General features: G+C 32.0%; 1 protein-coding gene across 2 annotated transcripts; it reads left to right on the top strand.

The window, feature by feature from the left end:
• Positions 1–16,152: 16,152 nt before the first annotated feature.
• Positions 16,153–18,268, top strand: LOC106436478 (salicylate/benzoate carboxyl methyltransferase-like). 2 transcript variants are annotated; one of them, XM_048767300.1, is made up of 6 exons: positions 16,153–16,285; positions 16,390–16,519; positions 16,964–17,356; positions 17,541–17,630; positions 17,718–17,798; positions 17,893–18,268. In XM_048767300.1, the coding sequence occupies exons 1-6, from the start codon at positions 16,167–16,169 to the stop codon at positions 18,250–18,252; spliced, it is 1,173 nt and encodes a 390-aa protein (XP_048623257.1). In that variant the 5' UTR covers positions 16,153–16,166; the 3' UTR covers positions 18,253–18,268. The 2 variants fall into 2 exon arrangements, with proteins under 2 accessions (XP_048623257.1, XP_022569435.2); XM_022713714.2 differs by having other exon boundaries at positions 16,154–16,285; positions 17,541–17,798.
• The last annotated feature ends 902 nt before the right edge of the window (positions 18,269–19,170 follow it).

Here is a 19,170-nt window from a genome sequence, read left to right as displayed (position 1 = left end):
TGAAGCCTATGATCTTTAGTGTTGTTTTAAAATTTCTAAACACGTTCAACATTTATATTAATGTATATTAAACTATCTTTCATGGGACATGGGCATCGTTTTAATTTTTTGTCAATTAATTTAGTACAACTTCATAATACTTCCTAAACTGGTGGACTAACCACTATAAAATCGCTATTCTCTAGAAAAACGGAGACAACAAAGGTTTCAAACCTCTTTGACCTTCATCATATGTTAGTAAAGAATGCAACTGTGCATTAAAACAATATTTTCATATTTACAAATTTTTCTCAAAATCTATGTCTTAAAATCGCTATAGATGCTCTATATACTGAAGCCTATGATCTTTAGTGTTGTTTTAAAATTTCTAAACACATTCTACATTTATATTAACGTATATTAAACTCTCTGTCATGGTACATGGGCATCATTTTATTTTTTTTGTCAATTAATTTAAGAAAACTTCATAATACTCCCTAAACTGTTGGACTAACTATTATAAAATCGCTATTTTCTAGAGAAACGGAGACAAAAAAAGTTCCAAAACTCTTTGACCTTCATCATATGTTAGTGAGAGATGCAATTATGCATTAAAACAATATTTTTATATTTTTGAATTTTTCTCAAAATTTATGTGTTAACACCCCTACGAAATATTGAATTTTTCGGTAAATGCTCTATATACAGAAGCCTATGATCTTTAGTGTTATTTTAAAATTTCTAAACAAATTTTATATTTGTATTAATGTATATTAAACTCTCTTTCATGGTACATGGGTATCGGTTTAATTTTTTGTCAATTAATTTATTAAGACTTCATAATACTCCCTAAATTGGTGGACTAACCTCTATAAAATCGATATTCTTTATAAAAACGGAGACAACAAAGGTTCCAAAACTCTTTGACTTTCATAATATGTCAGTGAAGGATGTAACTATGCAGTAAAACAAAATTTTAATATTTTTGAATTTTTCTCAAAATCTATGTGTTAATCCCTACGAAAATATTGAATTTTCGGTTAATGCTCTATATACTGAATCCTATGATCTTTAGTGTTGTTTTAAATTTTCTAAACACATTTTACATTTATATTAATGGATTTTAAACTCTCTTTCATGGTACATAGGCATCATTTTAATTTTTTGTCAATTAATTTAGTAAAACTTCATAATACTCCTAAACTGGTGGACTAACCACTATAAAATCGTTATTCTCTAGAAAAAAAAAGACAATAAAGGTTTCAAACCTCTTTGACCTTCATCATATGTTAGTGAAGAATACAACTATGCATTAAAACATAATTTTCATATTTTTGAATTTTTTTCAAAATCTATGTGTCCACTACGAAAATATTGAATTTTTGATAAATGCTCTATATACTGAAGCATATGATCTTTAGTGTTGTTTTAAAATTTCTAAACACATTCTACATTTGTATTAATGTATATTAAATTCTCTTTCATGGTACATAGGCATAGTTTTAAGTTTTTGTCAATTAATTTAGTAAAATTTCATAATACTCCCTAAATTGGTGGACTAACCACTATAAAATCGATATTCTCTAGAAAAACGGAAACAACAAAGGTTTCAACTTCTTTGACCTTCATCATATGTTAGTGAATGATGCAACTATGCATTAAAACAAAATTTTCATATTTTTGAATTTTTCTCAAAATCTATTTGTTAACCCCTACGAAAATATTGAATTTTTCGGTAAATGCTCTATATACTGAAGCCTCTGATCTTTAGTGTTGTTTTAAAATTTCTAAACACATTCTAAATTTATATTAATGTATATTAAACTCTCGTTCATGGTACATGGACATCGTTTTAATTTTTTTCAATTAATTTAGTAAAACTTCATAATATTTTCTAAATTGGTGGACAAACCACAATAAAGTCGCGTCTTTCTAGAGAAACGGAGACAACAAAAGTTTCAAATCTCTTTGACCTTCATCATATGTTAGTGAATGATGCAACTATGCATTAAAACCGTATTTTCATATTTTTGAATTTTTCTCAAAATCTATGGGTTAACCACTACGAAAATATTTAATTTTTCTGTAAAAGCCCTATATACTGAAGCCTATGAACTTTAGTGTCGTTTTAAAATTGAGAAACACGTTCAACATTTGTATTAATGTATATTAAACTCTCTTTCATGGTACATGTGCATCTTTTAATTTTTTGTCAATTAATTTAGTAAAACTTCATAATACTCTCCAAACTGGTGGACTAACCACTATAAAATTGCTATTCTCTAAAAACAGAGACAACAAAGGTTTCAAACCTCTTTGACCTTCATAATATGTTAGTGAATAATGCAACTATGCATTAAAACAGAATTTTCATATTTTTGAATTTTTCTCAAAATTTATGTGTTAACCCCTACGAAAATATTAATTTTTTTGGTAAATGCTCTATATACTGAAGCCTATGATCTTTTGTGTTGTTTTAAAATTTCTAAACACATTCTACATTTGTATTAATGTATATTAACTCTCTTTCATGGGACATGGGCATCATTTTAATTTAATGTCAAATAATTTAGAAAAACTTTATAATACTCCCTAAATTGGTGGAATAACCACTATAAAATCTTTGTTTTCTAGAAAAAAGGGGACAACAAAAGTTTCAAACCTCTTTGACCTTTATCATATGTTAGTGAAAGATGCAAATATGCATTAAAACAGTATTTTCGTATTGTTGAATTTTTTTCAATATTTATATGTTAACCCCTATGAAAATATTTAATTTTTCGGTAAATGTTTTATATACTGAAGCCTATAATCTTTAGTGCTGTTTTAAAATTTCTAAACACATTAAACATTTATATTAATGTATATTAAACTCTCTTTCATAAGACATACGCATCGTTTTAAATTTGTGTCAATTAATTTAGTATAACTTCATAATACTCCCTAAATTGGTGGACTAATCACTATAAAATCGTTGTTTTCTAGAGAAACGGAGACAACAAAAGTCTCAAACCTCTTTGACGTTCATCATATGTTAGTAAAGAATACAACTATGCATTAAAATAATATTTTCATATTTTTGAATTTTTCTCAAAATCTATGTGTTAACCGCTACGAAAATATTTAATTTTTCGGTAAATGCTTTATATAGTGAAGCCTATGATCTTTAGTGCTGTTTTAAAATTTCTAAACACATTCAACATTTCTATTAATGTATATTAAAGTCTCTTTCATGGGACATAGACATCTTTTTAAATCTTATCAATTACTTTAGTAAAACTTCATAATACTTTCTAAATTGGTGGACTAACCACTATAAAATCGCTATTTTCTATAGAAACGGAGACAACAAAAGTTTCAAACCTCTATGACTTTTATCATATGTTAGTGAAGGATGCAACTGTGTATTAAAATAGTATTTTTGAATTTTTGAATTTTTTCAAAATCTATGTGTTAACCGCTACGAAAATATTGAATTTTTGGTAAATTCTCTTTATACTGAAGCCTATGATCTTTAGTATTGTTTTAAAATTTCTAAACACATTCTAAATTTGTATTAATGTATATTAAACTCTTTTTCATGGTACATGGACATCGTTTTAATTTTTTGTCAATTAATTTAGTAAAACTTTTTAATATTCCATAAACTGGTGGACTAACCACTATAAAATTGTTATTTTCTAGAAAAACGGAGACAACAAAGGTTTCAAACCTCTTTGGCCTTGATCATATGTTAGTGAAGGATGCAACTATGCATTAAAACATAATTTTCATATTTTTGAATTTTTCTCAAAATCTATGTGTTAACCCCCTATGAAAATATTGAATTTTTGGTAAATGTTCTATATACTGAAGCCTATGATCTTTAGTATTGTTTTAAAATTTCTAAACACATTCTAAATTTGTATTAATGTATATTAAACTCTTTTTCATGGTACATGGGCATCGTTTTAATTTTTTGTCAATTAATTTAGTAAAACTTTTTAATATTCATAAACTGGTGGACTAACCACTATAAAATCGCTATTTTCTAGAGAAACGGACACACAAAAGTTCCAAACCTCTTTGACTTTCATCATATGTTAGTGAAAGATGCAACTATGCATTAAAACAGTAATTTCATATTTTTTAATTTTTTTAAAATCTATGTGTTAACACCCCTAAGAAATATTGAATTTTTCAGTAAATGCTCTTTATACCGAAGCCTATGATCTTTAGTGTTGTTTTAAAAATTTTAAACACATTCTACATTTGTATTATTGTATATTAAACTCTCTTTCATGGTACATGGGTATCGTCTTAATTTTTTGTCAATTAATTTTGTAAAACTTCATAATACTCTTTAAATTGGTAGAATAACCACTATAAAATCGCTATTTTTTTGAAAAATGGAGACAACAAAGGTTCCAAACCTCTTTGACCTTCATCATATGTGAGTGAATGATGAAACTATGCATTAAAACAAAATTTTCATATTTTTAAATTTTTCTCAAAATCTATGTGTTAACCCCTACGAAAATATTAATTTTTTTGGTAAATGCTCTATATACTGAAGCCTATGATCTTTTGTGTTGTTTTAAAATTTATAAACACATTTTACATTTGTATTAATGTATATTAAACTCTTTTTTCATGGGATATGGACATCGTTTTAATTTTTTGTATTAATTTAGTAAAACTTCATAATACTCCATAAATTGGTAAACTAACCACTATAAAATTGTTGTTTTCTAGAGAAACGGAGACAACAAAAGTTTCAAACATCTTCGACCTTCATCATATGTTAGTGAAAGATGTAACTATGCATTAAAACAGTATTTTCATATTTTTGATTTTTCTCAAAATTTTAACCCGTACAAAAATATTTAATTTTCCGTAAATGCTCTATATACTGAAGCCTATGATCTTTAGTGTTTTTTAAAAATTTCTAAACACATTCTACATTTGTATTATTGTATATTAAGCTCTTTTTCATGGTACATGGGCATCGTTTTAATTTTTTGTCAATTAATTTAGTAAAACTCATAATATTCCATAAATTAGTGGACTAACCACTATAAAATCATTATTTTCTAGAGAAACTGAGACAACAAAGGTTCCAAACTTCTTTGACCTTCATTATATTTTAGTGAATGATGCAACTATACATTAAAACAGTATTTTCATATTTTTGTTTTTTTCTCAAAATTTATGTGTTAACGTATGGATAACGCCTACAATTTAGCACATACGATTTCATTATAAAATTGACAAAAAAATATTGTTATAATGAATGCATAATCTTATTAAGAACCTCGTGGGGGTCGCATGCTTATTCTTCATGATCTTCGCCATAGTTCTACTTTACGACCAGTGTCAAATTGCATCGTCTTTGATTCTCTATCTATGACTATAGTATATGAGTTTTCAAAAAGTCAAAAAATTCACCGCAAATTTTTATACCGATTGGGTATTAATGTTGGAGTAGTGTATTTTGTTACAACTCGGCGTGTTTCGGGTTTAAGATGTCACACCTCATAAATAAAGGGAATAAGGTGATTTCTCATCATTATCTCCCTAATCAACTAAAACATTGTAATTATAATATCTTAAGCGTGACCATTACAAAATACTATATAAAAAGGAACCAAGTAGCTAAGAAAAAAACAGAAAAATGGAAGGCTGGTAACTGATGGTCCCTACTATTCAGCATGATGGGGTAAGAAAGAAATAAACAGAATAGTTGTCCCTAAGAAACGGATCCAAGGTGGGATGTGGTTGGAGAGATTTATAACAGCAATGAAAAGAATAGTTATTAAACAGTTATCTTCTAAATGTTCTTAATTCCTTACTCTGTGGATTTTCTTCACATTATATATGTTTAGATCAGGATCTCCACAGTCTTATAATATAATGGTTTAAGATATTAATCAAAAATCAGAAATTATATATTGAAGAGAAAACTAGAGTTATTATGAAGGTTACATATATTTATATTAATTATACTTGTAAATTATTGGTTATACTGTAGCAATAATTCTCATAAATATCTTAAATTATTGGTTATACTATATATAGCAATCATTCTCAGAAATATCTTAAATATTAAATAGAACTGTTGTCTGTTGCTTGTTCAAAAAAAAACAGAATTCTGTTGAAAAACCTCAGTGTGGAATACATGTGCCACCTCTATAAATAAGTGAATGAGGGGTAGCCTCTCTCAATCAAACCATAACATTTTGTTATAGTTATGATCCTTTATATACTAAACCACAAGTCAGCTTACCAATAAAAATTTGCCACATAATATTTTTACAAAATTAATTAAAATACAATTAAAACAAAATAATATTTAAGAAAGAAACTGTAGCAACAATTTCTTTTGCATGAACCCTAAACCACTAACCACGATTCTCCTCTTTCGACAATATATTTTTCTCTATTTCTATATATTTCTAGAATTTGATTAATGAGTGGCAGCGAAACTCTCAGTTTGTCTAATGTAAATTAAGAAAAGTATGCAATCTCAATACACTAATCAATTCTTTAAAGACGAAAATTCCTCGGCCACAATCGTTTTCTGAGCTCTTTCACATCTTTAGGTGCCAAATCCAGAAACGGATTCGAGTTAGAATGTATGTAGTAGCTGCTTCCGTTGGAGGAGCACGAGGGTAAATGCTTCATCAATTGGTTTTCTCAGCAAAATTTTCAAGGATTCTGATAATGGAACTAGACGAGGCAACAGTACGCAGTAATCGCCGTCTCTGTTAATCGCTTGGAGACAGAGATTTTCATCTCTTTGTGTTTCAGATTCGCGAGGAATGACTGATGCGTTAAAGTAAGAAGCTCAACAAAGAGAATCCATGTATTCACGTCTACATGTAATTTCTTCAATCCTTTGTTTGACACCAAATTGCTTTTTTCTAAGTTTGATTTTTAGTTTCAGGAAACGGTTGCTGTGAGAAAAGCTTCCAAGAGAATTTTTGGACTCGACCTTGCAAGGTGCAATTGATAGCTAAACATAATTTTTGTGGACATTCATTGTTACAAAATTCAAGATTGTTTAATCAATAGTTACGCCACCAACTCTCTTCTTCAGGTTCTTTCATCTTATATATTTTTTCCTACATTTTTGTAAGACATGCATACACAAACTAATATTTCATTATATATTCTATACTCCAACTAGTTAGACTTCGTAAGATTTGCATGTAAAACTAAATATTTACAAAGTATAAACGTAAATGTCGAGCGCAAGCAAGGGATAATTAAAAGAAACAATTTGCAAAGTAATATTTGCCTCTTTCGCTGTTTTCTGCAGATAAGAGTTTTATCAATGATCAAGCCCATATTGGTTAAAAACACCAAAGAAATGATGACAAACTTGGACTTTCCTGAATGCATTAAACTAACTGATTTGGGCTGTTCTTCGGGACAAAACACGTTCTTGTTCATGTCTGAGATCATTAACACAATCAGTATGTTATGTCAAGAACGAAACCAAAACCCGCCGGATATTGATTGTTGTCTGAACGATCTCCCTGGTAATGATTTCAACACGACGTTCAAGTTCATAAGTTTCTTCAACGAAAAGCTCACAAGCAAAACACCATGCTTTGTCTCTGGAGTACCTGGTTCCTTTTACTCAAGGCTCTTCCCTCGCAATAGTCTACATTTCATTCATTCAAATTACAGTCTTCATTACCTCTGAAAGGTATCATAAGTACTTAGAGCATGATTATCTGCTGGCACATTTTTTGGTCCTTAATTTTTTTTTTTTTTTCTGATTTAAAAAAAAAAGAAAAAAAAATTAAATATGAACCAATTACAAACAGTTAGGGACAATCCTTGGGACGTTACTTAATTAGTGACATTTGAACAAAGTTTCTAGCAAAAAGTTGGTGGGTCCCACACCAAAAATACTAAGGATCAATGTTGGGACTACCAATAATGTTGCTCTGAGTTATAACTTTCTACTTTTACTTTTAGCAAAAAAAAACTTTCTACTTTTAGATATCTAAAATTATTTATAGGTACTAAGCTTATGACAATGGAATTTTGGTCTTGTAAGGTTCCGGAAGGACTGGAGAAGAAAAAGATTAGCGTGTACATAACAAGTTCAAGTTCTCAAAGTGATTACAAGGCTTATAAGAATCAATTCCAAAAAGATTTTACGACATTTCTAAGAATGCGCTCTGAAGAGATGATATCTAATGGACGCATGGTTCTCACATTAATCGGCAGAAAGACTCTTGATGATCCATTATACAGGGACTGTTGTCATTTTATGACATTATTATCAGATTCTCTTCGAGACCTAGTTTTCGAGGTAAAATATCAATAGATATCCATTTTTACGTATTTTAAAATATGTTTATGCATGGTTGGTTGGCTTCAATGATTAGGGTCTTGTGAGTGCATCAAAGGCGAATTCGTTCAAGATGCCGTATTATGATCCGACCGACGAAGAAGTTAATGAAATTATTAAAAATGAGGGGTCATTCCAAATAAACGACTTAGAGACACATGCATTTGATCTTGGCCATTGTAAAGGAGAAAGTAGCTTGCAATCATGTGGAGCTAAACCAGGGGAAAAAGAGGCAAATTGCATGAGAGCAGTGAGTGAAAAGATGCTTGTAGCTCACTTCCAGGATGCCATTAATATCGATACAATGTTTCAAAAATATGCACAACTGTTGGATAAACTTGAAGTTACTTAGGCTATAAGTAATAGATATCCTAATGAGTTTAGGAAATATTGTGTTGTGTTTATCTTAATGAGTTTAGGATATCTAAAGTGTTATATAAAGAGATATCAACTTGTGATATAACTTAAGAGTTTATAAGTTTGAGAGCTTGAGGTTTTGAGATAGTTTCCTCAAGAGTGATTAATAAGAAGTGTTCTTATTCGAGTTACTATAATTGTGTTTGTGATTACTGAGAACTATATTTGGTATCAGAGCCACAATCAATCATGAGTGACATTGTTGCTACAACTGCGAAGATCAAAGAAGGCGGAGGGCTTTCATCGATTAAATGTCCGATGCTGAGTACAACTAATTATACAGTGTGGGCAATGAGAATGAAGATTACTTTGAGGGTTCACAAAGTTTGGGAAGCCATTGAAGCAGACCAGGTTAACACCGAGAAGAACGATGTAGCGCTAGCCCTATTATTCCAGTCAATACCTGAAAATCTTATTCTCCAAGTAGGAGAACTCGAGAATGCTAAACAAGTATGGGAAGCAATAAAAACTCGACATGTCGGGGCAGAACGAGTACGTGAGGCAAGGTTACAAACTCTAATGGCCGAATTCGAACGCTTGAAGATGAAAGAGTCTGAGAGATGACTTTGGTGGGAAGCTATCCGAATTAGCCTCGAAATCAGCTTCTCTTGGTGTCACCATTGAAGAAACGAAACTTGTTAAGAAATTTCTTATGAGCCTTCCTCGAAAGAAGTACATACATATTGTTGCATCTCTCGAGCAAGTGCTCGACCTAAATACAACGGGTTATGAGGACATATTAGGGCGTTTAAAAGCTTATGAAGAAAGGATTTGCGAAGAAGAAGAGAAAGAAGAGGATCAGGGAAAGCTTATGTACTCAAATACAGAAGGACAGAGCCGGGCTCAACAAGATCAATCTAATCGACAATATGAACAAACAAACCGAGATTATAACAATGATTGGTATCGAGGCAGGGGCCGTGGAGGTCGATATAGCAGAGGAAGAGGACGAGGACGGTATAACGGTGGAAGAGGAGACTACAATTACGGAGGAAGAGGAGATTACAATAGCGGTGGAAGAGGAGACTACAATAGAGATCCATACGCAGGCAGAGATGCATCTCGCATCACTTGCTATCGCTGTGACAAAGTAGGTCACTTTGTAGCTCATTGTCCGGACCTGAAGCTTAAACTACAAGAAACTCAAGAAAACGACGTCACTGAAACACAAGAAGCTGACGAGCTTATGATGCACGAGATTGTTTTTCTAAACGAGAAGAATGTAGTTCCTGAGAGGTATGAAACAAACAGTGGAGATGATAATATATGGTACCTCGACAACGGAGCCAGTAACCATATGACCGGAGAACAAAGGTATTTTTCAAAACTTGACACCACGATCACCGGTAAGGTTCGCTTCGGAGATGATTCCAGAATAGACATTATAGGGAAAGGTACAATCTCTTTCACCGGCATGAATGGAGATTCTCGAAAGATGACTGATGTCTACTTCATTCCTGATCTCAAAAGCAATATCATTAGTTTGGGACAAGCCACTGAGGCAGGATGTGATGTAAGGATGAAAGGAGAGACACTCACGATGCATGATCAAAGTGGTAAGCTACTAGTTACATCTCGGCGGTCAAGAAACAGATTATACAAAGTTCGAATGGGAATGAGAGACACAGCGTGCCTTTATCTAACTGAAGACAACGAATCATGTAAGTGGCATGCTCGGTTGGGACACGTAAATCCTGAGACTATTCAAAATATGATGCAGAAGGAACTAGTTTTGGGACTACCAAATATCAACGTTGAAAAGGGAGTATGCCGATCATGCCTTCTTGGGAAACAGAGTCGCCAAGTTTTCCCCAAAGCTACATCCTATCGAGCTACTAAGACGTTAGAGCTTCTTCATGGAGACCTTTGCGGACCTATAACACCTAACACACAGGCTGGAAACAAATATGTGTTTGTTGTCATTGATGATCACAGCAGATATATGTGGACGATGCTATTAAAAGAAAAATCTGAAGCTTTTGATAAATTTAAAAGGTTGAGAGGTATTGTGGAACAGGAGACGAGACAGAAGATACAAACATTTAGGTCTGATAGAGGCGGAGAGTTTGTCTCTCAAAAGTTTAACTCTTATTGTGATGGAGCAGGAATAAAAAGGCATCTCACCGCACCATACACACCCCAGCAGAATGGTGTTGTTGAACGAAGAAACCGTACGATGATGGAGATGGCAAGAAGTATTTTAAAACACATGAATCTACCAGACTATCTATGGGGAGAGGCCATAAGGCATGTTACCTACATACTCAATCGGTTAGCCACGAGATCGCTGAATGATCAAACCCCATACGAGCTATATCGAGGTAAAAAGCCTAACGTGAGTCACTTGCGAGTTTTTGGTTGCATCGGATATGCAAAAATAACAGGCACACACCTTAAGAAACTCGACGATAGGTCTCGGATGCTAGTGCACTTAGGGACAGAACCGGGATCCAAAGCGTACAGATTATATGATCCACACACAAAAAGGATAGTGGTGAGCAGAGATGTCATCTTTGATGAATCAAGAAACTGGGAATGGAACAAAAAAAACGACAAGACAGAGAATAATGAAGGTTTCAAGGTACTGGTTGGAAGGTTTGGGAACCATGGAGTAAGTGGAGTCGATGAAACAAACCACACGAGTAATGATCACGAGCCTGTTCGGGAAAATGATCAGTACGCTGATATTCAGAGCCTTGGAGAAGACGAAACCGAAGCACAACCTCTAAGACGGTCAGAGAGACAAACAACGAGGCCCAAATATCTTGATGATTATATCCTTTTAGCTGAGGAATTAGGCGAAGAGATTCTGATGTATCTCGAAAACGAGCCAAGAAATTTTGAGGAAGCAAAAGAATCTAAACAGTGGACGAGAGCCTGTGAAGAAGAGATTGAATCCATAGTCAAAAACAAAACGTGGATCCTAGTAGATCTACCATATGGAGCCAAGCCTATCGGTTTAAAGTGGGTTTTTAAACTAAAACGCAACTCAGATGGAAGTATAAGCAAATACAAGGCTAGGCTCGTTGCAAAAGGGTATGTACAACGTCATGGGATCGGCTACGACGAGGTGTTCGCACCAGTAGCAAGGATTGAGACCATACGTCTACTTGTAATTCTAGCAGCTGCAAGTGGATGGGAAGTACATCATCTTGATGTAAAAACAGCATTTCTCTATGGAGAGCTTAAAGAAATAGTCTATGTATCACAACCAGAGGGTTTCGAGCAGAAAGGATGTGAGAGTAAGGTCTATAAGTTAAACAAAGCTTTATATGGTTTGAAACAAGCTCCAAGAGCATGGAACCACAAGCTTAATCAGACCTTACGCGAGCTGCAGTTTGAGAAGTGTGCGAAGGAGCCGTCGGTATATCGCAAAGTGATCGATGGAGAGCTTCTCATAGTTGCCGTGTATGTGGATGACCTCTTCGTCACAAGAACAAATAAGAAGAATATCGATGAGTTCAAAAAGAACATGTCTAACAAGTTTGAGATGAGTAATTTGGGAAAGTTGTCTTATTATCTTGGGATTGAAGTATGCCAACATGAAGGAGGAATCACACTAAACCAAAGACGATATGCATCTAAAATTCTAGAGAATGCAGGAATGATCAAGTGTAATCCAGTACACACACCAATGGAGCTTGGATTAAAGCTTTCCAAAGCAGAGAATGAAAGAGAAGTTGATGCAACGATGTATCGAAAGAATGTTGGGTGTCTGCGGTATCTCTTACACACAAGACCTGACTTATCTTTCAGTGTGGGAGTTCTTAGTCGTTATATGCAGAGTCCTAGAGACTCACATGGAGCTGCCATGAAGCAAGTACTACGATATTTACAAGGAAGTGTGGCGTTTGGTCTAGAATTCAGACGATCTGCGATGAAAATACCAAGACTTGTAGGGTATAGCGACAGTAGCTATAACGTAGACCCGGATGATGGTAAGAGCACGACTGGACACATGCATATTCTATATTGATAATAGTCCCATCTCATGGTGTTCACAGAAGCAAGAAGTAGTAGCATTATCAAGTTGTGAAGCAGAATTCATGGCTGGGACTGGGGCTGCACGGCAGGCTATATGGTTACAAGATCTCTTGAGCGAGATAACAGATCAACAAAGCGAGAAGGTGCTGATATGTATCGACAACCAGTCTGCTATTGCCTTAACAAAGAATCCGGTGTTTCATGGAAGGAGCAAACACATACACAGGAGGTATCACTTCATCAGAGAGTGCGTAGAGAATGGACAGATTGAAGTAGAGTATGTTCAAGGTGATAAACAGAAAGCGGATATCTTAACAAAAGCTCTAGGAAGAATTAGATTCAGAGAAATGAGAGACTACATTGGAGTGAAAGAAAATTTCAAGCTTAAAGGGGAGAATGTTGGATAAACTTGAAGTTACTTAGGCTACAAGTAATAAATATCCTAATGAGTTTAGGAAATATTGTGTTGTGTTTATCTTAATGAGTTTAGGATATCTAAAGTGTTATATAAAGAGATATCAACTTGAGATATAACTTAAGAGTTTATAAGTTTGAGAGCCTGAGGTTTTGAGATTGTTTCCTCAAGAGTGATTAATAAGAAGTGTTCTTATTCGAGTTACTATAATTGTGTTTCTCAGCATGATAGCTGCAGGATCAAAACGTCCGTCAATCTACTCGTTTCATTGGTTCGGAAATAACCTAAGGAGTAATTTGTTTGATACTAATGAAATCATTTGCTTCCAAGTCAAAATCAATTGCAATAAGGAGATTACTCCAAGTCATCTAGATATTTGTAATTTAGTATTCAAAGTTGTTTTCAATTTTCGATGTGGAATATATTTTATATTTTTAATGATTTAAGAGACTGCGGACTAGGGCCTAGTAGGGAATCTATTACGTCGACTAGGTTTCTTGTTTGGCTCATTATCCTTAACTTCAAATTTTTATATGTTATATTCTGTATGTGAATTAGGGTACACCTTTCTTCCACGCTGGGGACGAGATTTTACGCTCGAAGTCACTTGATCGTGATTCTTACAACTCCGGTGATTGGTTCAGTAGGTTAGATTTCAATGTATGGATTACTTATAGAACCAAAAGGGTAAAACGAACACAGCTGGCCACTATAAGTACCCACTCAATTCATGTATTCAATGTATGGATTACTTATAGAACCATACAACCAATCTTTCAACATATCAGAAGAAAACTCACTGATTCTTCCTCTTCTCCTCACCGCTTCTCAGGCATACCATTGAAAAAGTTCGAGTTCGACAAATACGAGCAACTTTTTTTTGGAACTAATATATTAAATATGCCTGGATTCTGCCTAATGTTTAGCACATATGATTTGGCTGTGATTTCATTATGTAAATTTTTTTTTGAATAAGAATATCATGGGGTTGGCATATTTATTAATCATGATCTTAGCCACAATTCTAATTTACAACCTACGTCATACATGGCCTTTGAATTCTCTATCTATGACTATAGGTGCTATATGATATTTCATAAGTTCACGAAACTCACAATAATCTCTATACTGATTGGGTAAGAATGTTGCAAACAACTCGACGTGTTCACGTTTAAGATATGTCCTATCTTTGCAAATGAAGTGAAGTGAACAAGTCGTCTTCTCCTAACTAACTAAAGCATTATAATTAATAATATTTTAAACGTGACAACAAACCAAATATATATATATATATATAGCTAAAAAAAATTTTAGAATCCCACTAAAACATCTTATTCTATTAAAATAGAAGTAATAACTTTTTTCATGTACGATTTTTTTTATTTTGACTATTTTTAGAAATTTTATTAAATGTATTTTATTAAAACTAATAACACATAAAATATTTGAACTACTTTAATCATAATATCTTTTGATATCTTTTTATTTTTTAAAAATAAAAATATATATTTTAAAATAGTCAACAAATCTGTTTGAAAAGATTTTAACAAGATATTATTTTAAAAAAATTATATGTAAATATTTTCACTAATTTCGTAATTAGTTTTGAAATGTTATTATACATTAATATATTCACTTATCGTTTATAAAATAAAAAAATTTGTCATATTTTTATCTTTTATATAATCATAATCAATCGTATTAAAGGAAACTTATTATATTGAGCTAAATATGGTAAACTTATATTAAATTTTAATAAATTTATATATAAATTATTTTCATAAATATAAATATTTTTGTTCAAAAATATAATACATTCGTAAAACTAGTTAGCATTAGCAAACTATATAATACATGTATAAAAATTGACATGTATTTCTTTAAAGCTAATTTAATCAATCATGTTAAAATAAAATTATTATATTGAAATAAAAATGATTAATTTCTATTAAATTGATAAATTTTTAAATTTTACATTTCATAAATATAAAATATTCATGTTAAAAATATAATACAATGACAAAACGACTTAACATTAGCAAACTATATAATACATGTATAAAATTAAGATTTTAATATACAATAATATATTATCTAAAATGAATAAAAAACAATATTGCTAAAAGGAAATCCAACTTTGAAAGGCGGGTCAGAATTTAGCATAAATTAAATACAAAATAATTTTCAAATATGTTGTTACATACATATATTAATTTTTTAATAACTAAATGCAAATACAATTAATAATATAAATATATAATAAGAAGCAATAAATACATATAATGGTTTTAAACAATTGATTAATTACAACATATAAACTATAAAATTATTAAATTTTATATCTGAAATAGTTATATAAACATTTAAATATATGATTAACTTTTTAAATATGTATATTAGTTACGATCTAAAATAATTTTTTACGTATATAAAACTGAAAATAAAATCCGCGCGGTTGCACGGATGAAGATCTAGTTATAATTACAATTTTAATACTATAACAGGTAACACCAACAAAGAGTTGGTCTAGTGGATAAAATTCTTGGATTATCTAATAGAAATTTAAGAGGCCATGAATTAGATTCCAGTTGAAGTAAATCTTTTCTCCTAGAAATAATTAATTTAAAATGGTTACGCCTCACATTGACACATTCAAAGGCTCGGAACCACAATCAAGCTAATACAAAGAGTTGACAAAAAAAAAAAAAAGCTAATACAAGTAGCAAAAAAAAAAGATCGAAAGTGTAGGACAGGTTTTAATGGTCCCTACTATTTTAATTACGATCTGCATAATCTAATAATAGAGTGGTCCAAAGATAAAATATCAAAATTTAATTTTTGAAGAGAAATTCATCTTGTTCTTCTGAATTATTGATTATACTATAGCAATCATTCTCAGAAATCTCTTCGCATATTTCGATAGGATTTTATGTAGATACAACTTGGTGTGATTCACATTGAAGACATGTCCCACTTCTATATTTTTACAAAAAAATGCCCCACTTCTATATATAAAGTAAGTGAATGAGGGGTAGCCTCCCTCAAAAAACATATCATATTGTTATAGTTCTCATTTTTAATTGTTTTCTTGAAACAGTTGGCGAAATGAATTCAAGATTCATCCGTTCAATTTCTTCCTCAAGGTTCGTCCCACCAATTCATCTCGACATTACATGATTGTATATGCTAATTTGACATGGATGTGTTCAGATAACTATGTATTTTTCTATACATGTAATCGATGCAGGTGTGATGGGAAGAGCGAAAATGAAATGAATAACGGCGATGAAGAGAGTAGTAAACACCCTCTTGTGAGTATTTTAAGTACGCGTGGAGGAGATGGACACAATAGCTACTCCACCAACTCTCTTCTTCAGGTTCTTTCATCTTCTATATATTTATTTTTCATTTTTTTGTAGGACATGCATACACAAACTAATGTATCATTATATATTATTATTATTGTATACTCGAACTATTTAGACTTCAACATATTTGCTAAATGGCGTAAACTTATTGGTCATGAGTTTGAATCTTGCCATCAACTAAGTTGTTAGAAGAACGAAAATTGTTTAATAAGCCAAAATAATTTTTTTTTCTTTTTTTTGAAACACAAGCCAAAATAAATAAAAAATACAATTAATCATTAACAATGGAAATCTGTAATGAAAATTTTAAAATCCAGTGACAAGGCCCTACTCAGCTGTTTATATGGCTTATGCGATATGCCAGGGTATGGCTAGACAAAAATGAAGCTCCCACAACCCAGATGCCTTCAAAAAATTCTGCTAAATAATTTGCATCTTTCTTTTTTTCTACAGAGAAGAGTATTATCAATGACCAAGCCCATCCTGGTTAAAAACACTATAGAAATGATGACAAACTTGGAATTTCCTGAATGCATTAAACTAGCCGATTTGGGCTGTTCTTCAGGACAAAACACGTTTTTGGTGATGTCTGAAATCGTTAACACAATCAATGTATTATGTCAAGAATGGAACCAAAACCCGCCGGAGATAGACTGTTGTCTGAACGATCTCCCTAATAACGATTTCAACACGACTTTCAAGTTCCTAACCTTCTTCAACGATAAGCTCACAAGCAAAATACCATGCTTTGTCTCTGGAGTACCTGGTTCCTTTTACTCAAGGCTCTTTCCTCGCAAGAGTCTCCATTTCGTTCATTCAAGTTACAGTCTTCATTACCTCTCTAAGGTATCATAAGTACATAGTTCTAATTTTTACTTCTTTTTTAAAAAATTTTGAATGTTAAGTTTTTGTTGAATTTTGAATGTCAAAACTTATTGACATTCAAACTTATAGACATTTTTCTGCTTATAGACATTCAAAATTCTTTGCAAGTACAAAACTTATAACAATGCAATTTTGGTCTTACAAGGTTCCTGACGGACTGGAGAAGAACAAGATGAGTCTGTACATAACAAGCTCAAGTCCTCCAAGTGAATACAATGCTTACATTAATCAATTCGTAAGAGATTTTACGGCATTTCTAAGAATGCGTTCTGAAGAGATGGTATCTAATGGACGCATGGTTCTCACATTAATTGGCAGAAAGACTCTTGATGATCCACGATATAGGGATTGTTGTCATTGGTTGACATTGTTATCCGATTCTCTCTGTGACCTAGTCTACGAGGTAATAAAATTATTATATTTTGTTGATATTTTAATTTACATGGATGGTTAATCCCAGTGACCTATGAGTACTTTTATTAATGATCTTTATATAGGGTCTTGTGAGTGCATCAAAGGTGAATTCGTTCAAAGTACCGTTTTATGATCCGAACGAAGAAGAAGTGAAAGAAATTATTAGAAATGAGGGTTCATTCATGGTAAACGACTTGGAGCCACATGTGTTTGATCTCGGTCTTAGTAAAGAAGAATATGGCTTGCAATCAGATAGAGGTAAAGCAGGGGAAAAAGAAGCTAATTGCATAAGAGCAGTGACTGAAATGATGCTTGTATCTCACTTTGGAGATGCCATTAATATCGATACATTGTTTGAAAAATATGCACATCATGTGTCGCAGCATGCTAGCTGCAAGAACAAAACCTCAGTCAGTCTAGTCGTTTCATTGATTCGGAAATAAAATTTTATTATGTAAACCGTGTGATGTGGCCAAGGTTAAATCCATATAAAAGACCGACAAAAAATAAAATAAAATTTTTGACATATAAACCAAATAAACATTTGTCCGTCAAATGTCAAAAATCAAAAATAGTATTGTAAAAGAATGGACCTAGTATCATTACAATGATGATTATTAGCCTCTCTTTTGATCGGTCTATGGCTTCGAATGGGTAACGTAGATCAAAATATGCAGATCAACAGATAATGCAGATCAAGCAGAGTAAATGCAGATCATGCAGATCAAACTCGTTAACCTAATTTACCAAATTATCATATTTGACATAATGCAATGTTTTGAAAATCGGATCAGATATTGGCTCAATATTGCAACTAATATGATATATAAAAATAAATTTTTTTTTGAAAAATAATATAAAAATATAACGAAAATTAATTTACTTAGATAGATATTAAAAACAATATGAAATTTTTTAAAATTTTCTAATTTTGAAAATTTTTTAACTTGAATTTCAAAAAAATCGAGTTTTAACATCAAGCCAGATAACCAGTTTTAACGAGTTTGACCGATTTATCGGTTTAAATCAAATCCGATTTTTGACATAACTCAAAACCGATTAAAAGCCATGTTTGAAATTGCGTTAGGCGTGAGTCGGGCGGTCGACATTGACCTAGCGAGTAGCACAAAAATTGGAGATTAATTGAAAATTAATCGGAGATTAGTTTTTGTGATTTATATATGTATATAGATATATCTATTAGTTTGGTTGAGATATTCATAATTCGTAATATAGTCTGCCGGGTCAGGTATGTGTTTTATGTGTTAAATGGGTTCGACGATAGGAAAGGACAAAAGCTGGGGTTTTAATGTTTTTTTGCCATTAATGAAGAGAATTGACTAAACTTCATCTTCTTCCTT

The sequence above is a fragment of the Brassica napus genome, chromosome C9 (assembly GCF_020379485.1).
Source record: "Brassica napus cultivar Da-Ae chromosome C9, Da-Ae, whole genome shotgun sequence".
NCBI lineage: Eukaryota > Viridiplantae > Streptophyta > Magnoliopsida > Brassicales > Brassicaceae > Brassica > Brassica napus.
The sequence above is the reverse complement of the archived record's forward strand: the minus strand, read 5'-3'. Positions and strand labels throughout refer to the sequence as shown.

Coding starts and splice junctions, on each gene's coding strand:
- LOC106436478 (XM_022713714.2), top strand. CDS start 16,167: ATGAGGGGTAGCCTCCCTCAAAAAACATATCATATTGTTATAGTTCTC. Junction 17,357..17,540: donor GTCTTCATTACCTCTCTAAG/GTATCATAAGTA, acceptor TGGTCTTACAAG/GTTCCTGACGGACTGGAGAA. Junction 17,799..17,892: donor TCTGTGACCTAGTCTACGAG/GTAATAAAATTA, acceptor ATCTTTATATAG/GGTCTTGTGAGTGCATCAAA.